This window comes from Arachis ipaensis, chromosome B03, assembly GCF_000816755.2.
Source record: "Arachis ipaensis cultivar K30076 chromosome B03, Araip1.1, whole genome shotgun sequence".
NCBI lineage: Eukaryota > Viridiplantae > Streptophyta > Magnoliopsida > Fabales > Fabaceae > Arachis > Arachis ipaensis.
The window spans coordinates 14,194,793-14,200,980 of NC_029787.2; the positions used below are offsets into that span (position 1 = coordinate 14,194,793).

Here is a 6,188-nt window from a genome sequence, read left to right on the forward strand (position 1 = left end):
CACCTAATCAAATATAAAAGTATACACATCAATTAGTTCTATCAAATTTTAAATAATAAATGTTAAAATTAATCATTAGTAAAAAATTACACTATTTTACATAAAAATAATAACTAAAAATTTATTATTTAATTTTTTTTTATCTATGATCTTTTTAGTAAATGAAAATTTTTGTTTTTTATGACCATTATTTAAACGTAGTTTAACTCGATAAATTTTTTTCTGTTATAATTTATAATGTCAAAAATAAAATCGATGTAATTTTAAAAATTTATATTCTCATAATATTATCATGAACAAAAATATTATTATATTATCCGATGAATTGACCTAAAACCAAACTGGTTATATTCTAAATCATGTGTAATGAGTTCAATATTCTTAAACCAGAATGAAATGAGCGTCTGTACTAGAATAGCTCTTATCTTAAAAATCTGGAAACCAATTTAAGATAGAATCAAATAGAGCACTGTAGAGATTGCCGCAATGAGAGTGCTGATTTTAAATGAGTTGAATGAACAATGAAGAACTAATTAAAAGTCTTGTATGTAAATGTAAATGGGCGCACGTTGGTGCTACATTGCTTGCGTATTATATATTTATATTTGACTTCTAGGACTTTTGACACGTGGCATATCCGCATATGTGTCATATTCACATAGAGTGCCGACTCTTCTTTCTTCAACTCTCTTTTTTCCGATACCAATGTTCATTCAGCCCTAAACACCTCCTAACTCACAATGCCCGTTTTCTCTTCTCTTCTTCCCAAGAGCCATGTTCTTTCATGATAATAAATACTATTAGAAAAGTTAAACTACCAGCAATTTTAATTTATGTTGACTAAAACAATATAATAATATTATTGTTAAATTATTGGCCAAAACACAATAAATTATATTGGTGGAAACCCTATATTATACAATATATGAAAACAAAAAAACGGTTATATACGCTTTATTTCTATTCCCCTTAATCACAGGGCCGGGGCCTTTGTCTTTTTAAAACCTCATGTATGTGCCTACGAAATAAGGGTTGACCAACGAATATATATATATAAAATTGAATTAACATAGATGTAATACATAGGCATAAATTATGTTATAGCTTCTGACCAAATTTAAAAGAGAGAAATAATTATGTGCTATAATATGTATATATATAGTGAATTCCAGATCATTAGATACAAGCAATGATAATATTATTACTCTTTATTTTATCTATATATAGGGAAATGGGCTGGCTAATTATTTTATAAATAGAATTGAAACTGAAAGGCACTTGCCTATAAATGCGTCAAGTTTAAGACAGTTGAAAGAACATATTCACATGCAATTAGAGTCTGAGAGAGATAATCATCAATCAGAGAGCAATGGATGTGAATGTTGTTTTTCCACGCTCATCAGCTACCATGTATTACCCTGTCTTATTATTATTAGTTCTTCTCTCTATATCCAAATCTTCTTCTTCTGTTTCTTCTTCTTCTACCAATAATTACCAAAACACCCCTAATAATACACAAACGTATTACTACAAAAGCTACATAAAAAGCTCATGCAACACAACAACATACCCTTCAATTTGCTACAAGAATCTCAACCGTTATGCTTTGTCCATACAAGCAGATCCTTTTCTGCTCTGCAACACTTCACTCGGCCTCGCCTTTAAGGCGGCTCGCTCCGCCTCCACCACCGTCTCCAAGATCCTCAAGAACAATAGTAGCAGCCTCACGACGCCGGCCAAAGCCGTGGTTCGTGACTGCTACGGCAACCTCAAAGATTCGGTTGAGCAGATAAAAGATTCTATTTCTGAAATGGGGAACTTGTATGAGAGTAGCGACAAAGATTTCAAGATGAGTAACATAAAGACATGGGTGAGTGCTGCTATAACGAATTATAATACGTGTTCGGATGGATTTGAAGAACAGAGTGTGGATGGTGATGTTAGAAATAAGATCAATAAGCTTGTTTTGAATGCTGCGAGGATGACTAGTAATGCATTGTATTTCATCAACCACCTCGTATATTGATATTAATTAATTGGACATTAGCCAAGCTAATTTATATATATGGCTTGCTCTTTTATGAAATTCAACTTTTGAGAATTTTCTCAAGAGTTACGCTGTGTAAATCCGCATGCACCATGTTTGTTCACTTTCATTAATAAAACTATTCTTCATTTGCACTTGGTCATGTTATACCTGTTCTGAATAGAACCATGATGATAACTGAAAATGGCCAAACTTTGATTTCTTATTTAATTTAAAAATTTTATTTGTATATTAAAAATTAAATACCATGGATTTGTATAAGTATAGAGTTATTTAAAAGAAACCGTCTTAACACCGCCGGCAATAACTCAGCCACAATTTTTTTTTTTTAAATAAAAGCTATTTAGAATATGTAAAAATCACATATCAATATACATAACTGAGTTTCACACCCGTTTATTAATATCATGTCCGTGTTAGAAATCATTTTTCCACTTATATGTATACTTATTTATTTTTATGCCTATATATATATATATCAATTAAAAATTTCGTTAGCATTAACTAAGATAATATTGTACTGTATGTGTATGCCAATTTTTTTCCAAACTCAACTTCCATTTTACTTCTTGCCACAAAACATTTTTATAAATACATTATAAAAATGTGAATTGACATGCACGAAATTTCCGGAAGATACTAGCTAGTATTTAATAATGTTGATAAGTAGTGATTTGATTTTTTTTTTTTCTTATTATTCAGTACTCTATGTAGGGATTGGTGATTATGTGTTAAGACAAATATCTATTTATCCTTGATATCTGTAGGACACTGTATGTGTCTCACTGACTACTCTATCTTTAATATATAATAATATAATGAAATGAAAATTAATTTAGTATATGTTAATTGCACACTACTGGATCCAATAACATATGATAATATATTAAATATGTTATAAATGTTAATGTTCAAAATACATTATCCAAATTAAATTTAGTAGGTCATTAAATTAACGGAAAAAAGAAGAAATATTTCTTAGGAGATGTGTTTTGATTTTGGAGAGGCTTGGACGTGACACATTGCTTAATATGTGATAGCATAGCAAATGAAATTACACGCATACAGTAATATATAGTTGAATTGAAGTTTCAATATATACTACGTTTTGAGTCTCAAATTAATATAATATATAATAAAGAGTATGGTTTAGGGTATATTGACTATATTCATTATGAATATACTTAACATTATCTCAATATTAAACAAAGAGTTTAATTTTTTTAAAATAATTTTGATGTAACTGAATATCTATGTAAAATACTCACAAGAAAAAAAGTTAGCCATCTAGAATTTCGTCTCTTTTTTAAAGAGAGTATTAGGAAGCCAACATTTTTAGTATAAACAAGAAGAGAAGTTGTCAGTGTTAGTTTAAATATAAAATAAAAAATAATAAAAAAGTTTTGACTACCTAATAAATTTCGTTTTTTTTACAAATAATAAAAAGTATATAATTAAATGAGTAAAATTATTAGATTAAAGTAGTAGTGATAGCATAATGAAGAATAAATTACTATTTGTATTTATACAAATTTTAAATGCTGACAAATGTACTAATGAAATAATAAAATTAAAGTTATACTCATAAAAGATTGACTCCTTATCACAAAACTATTTGAACTCTAAAAAACTACTCAAAAATTTAAAATTACCTTTCTCTCTACTTTTATGACAATAGTTTTCCCTTTTTTTTTCTCTCTGTATTTTTTCTATTTGCACTCTCTTTCTCTTTCTCTTTCTGTATTTTCTCTTTCCACCATCTCAACTTTCGTGGATAGGATTTTTGAGGATAGCTTTTCCTCCGACTACGACCTCAAATCCATCACAAGCAAGGCAATATATACTGCCGCCCCTGTCAGTGTTGATTCTCTATCTCCTTCCTCCAAGCACGTGAAACCCTTGCCTGCCGAATCGTCCTCCTCAACTCAGTCACTCGTCCTGGTTGACTCGCAGGAAAATGGGATCCGACTCGTCCACACACATGGCGTGCGCGGAGGCAGTTTATCAGAACAACTTATCTCTTGCGGAGGCGCTCTAAAGCAGATCGAGTTCTTAGAGCCATGCGTAAAGTAACCATATACTTCGCTGAAGCTCTCACTCTCTGGATCTACGGTGTAAACTCGAAGAATCCAATCCACTACTCGTAAAAAATTCATCACGAACAGCTTGGAGGATCTTGACATCTCGATGCTGGAGCTGAGGTGTACTAAGACCGAGATGATGGCGATTCTCCATCTCGAAAATGAAATTATTAGAGATGATTCGAGGAAGATGAGATAATATGATGATGGGGTTGTGCGATTGCAGTTAAAGACGAAGATGGAGAAGGTGAGGGATGGGCTACTGTGTGGTTGCGGTTGGGGAGGCGACAATACAAGTGGTTGAGATTGGCGACAATGATAAAGATGAGGGTGATGACTGGTGGTTGTTGGAAAGGGAATAAGATAGAGAATGATGGTAGTAATGGTGGAAGAAAGGTAACTTAGAATTTTGGATAACTTTTTAGAATTTGAATAATTTTATCGTATAAAACTTATTTTTTATGAATATAATTTTAATTTTATTATTTTGTGAGTATATTTATTAGCATTTAAATTTTTTTGTGAATATAAATAATAATTTATTCGCATATTGAAAGAAGAATTGTTTTTACTATCTTATTTTAATTTGAAGTGTGAAATCTCTTTCAAACAAAATAGCTGTTATAAAAGAGATCAACAATGCTAGGGAACTAAGAGGGTATTAGCCAAAAACTAGCCAAATATTTTTGAGTGAATCCAAAATCTCTACGAGTTAATATATATGCATGTTTCTTCTGCTAAGTATCAGAATGTTTCTTTTTCGAATTTTTTTGTATTACAAATGTGAATGTCCCTATTCTTTAAGAATTTCATATTTTTTTTAAAATTTTATAGATATTTAATTATTTTTGCAAAAATATAACTGGATATTTTTTTGTTAAGTATTAAGATATTTTTTTCATATTAAATGAATGTTTTTTTTTTTATATTTCTTTCCAAGAAGATCAATTAACTTTCATTGTGCTCTAAGGTTAATTGAATTTTACAATCTGCACTCACTTGTTTGAATACCAGTTGCGCCTCAGTTACAAGACCGACATGATTACAAGCAGATAATACAACAAGTAAGGTAATTGCATCTGACTTCACTTCTCTCTCTCATGAAAAAGTTGCAATGCTTGTTGGTCACCACATCCATGAAGACCGCAGGCAATGATAAAAGTGCTCCATGAAACAGAGTCTCTATTTGGCATTTCTAAGAATATCTTAATTGAGCCATCCAGACAACCATATTTGGCATACATATTTATAAGTGTATTTTTTAATGAGATGTGTGAACTAAACCCAAATTTGAGGACATAGCCATGAAATGGACAACATGTTTTAGTGAAGATAAGTTTTGCGGCTCCGGTAACACATTTGGTTCACAAAAGGGAAGCGGTTCTTGTCGACGGTGGCGAATCCGACGAGCCAGATGTCCGTAATAGAAGAGGAGTGGGTCGCGACACTACAACAATATAGATTATTTTTTAGGGTTATAATGTGTAAAAGAAAATTAAAATTTGTCAAAAAAATAAATTTTGACACTATTTTAACTATGAAAATATGTTAATAAAAATTTTGTCAAAAATAGTATTTTTAACATATAAGTGATTGTGAAAAAAAATTTAAATCTTATTTTGATAAATATTGGCTGTCAAAAATAATTTGTTAGAAAATTTTGAAAACATATTTTCTGTGATACTTATTAATTGTCAAAAATACTATTTATTTTGACATTTATTGACTATAAAATATTTTCAACAAAAAATTTTAACAAAGAATGAAATGAGATCTTGAAACTAAAGAATAAATTGAGATTTTGAAGATAAAGAATGAGTAGTATAATCTTAAACTGAGAGTAGTGTGATGTCAAAATTAACAGAGCCCAAAGAAGAAAAAAAAAATAGTGGAGTAAATTGAAAACAAATGAGTTTCAAAATTGAGGAGTAATTTTCTACTGTCAAATTATTTATCAAGAAAACATAGAAAATTTGACATTTGTGATATTTGTCAAAAATATATATTAATTTTGACATTTAATTATGGTGTTAAAAAATAAAGTATTAAAATAACTCTAT

The 6,188-nt window shown here is 29.9% G+C and overlaps 1 protein-coding gene across 1 annotated transcript; it reads left to right on the forward strand.

Annotated features, from left to right (window-relative positions):
- LOC107634201 (pectinesterase inhibitor 4-like) lies at positions 1,283-2,181 on the forward strand. Its single transcript, XM_016337773.2, has one exon. It carries the CDS (start codon positions 1,370-1,372, stop codon positions 2,024-2,026), a length of 657 nt encoding a protein of 218 aa, XP_016193259.1. The 5' UTR covers positions 1,283-1,369; the 3' UTR covers positions 2,027-2,181.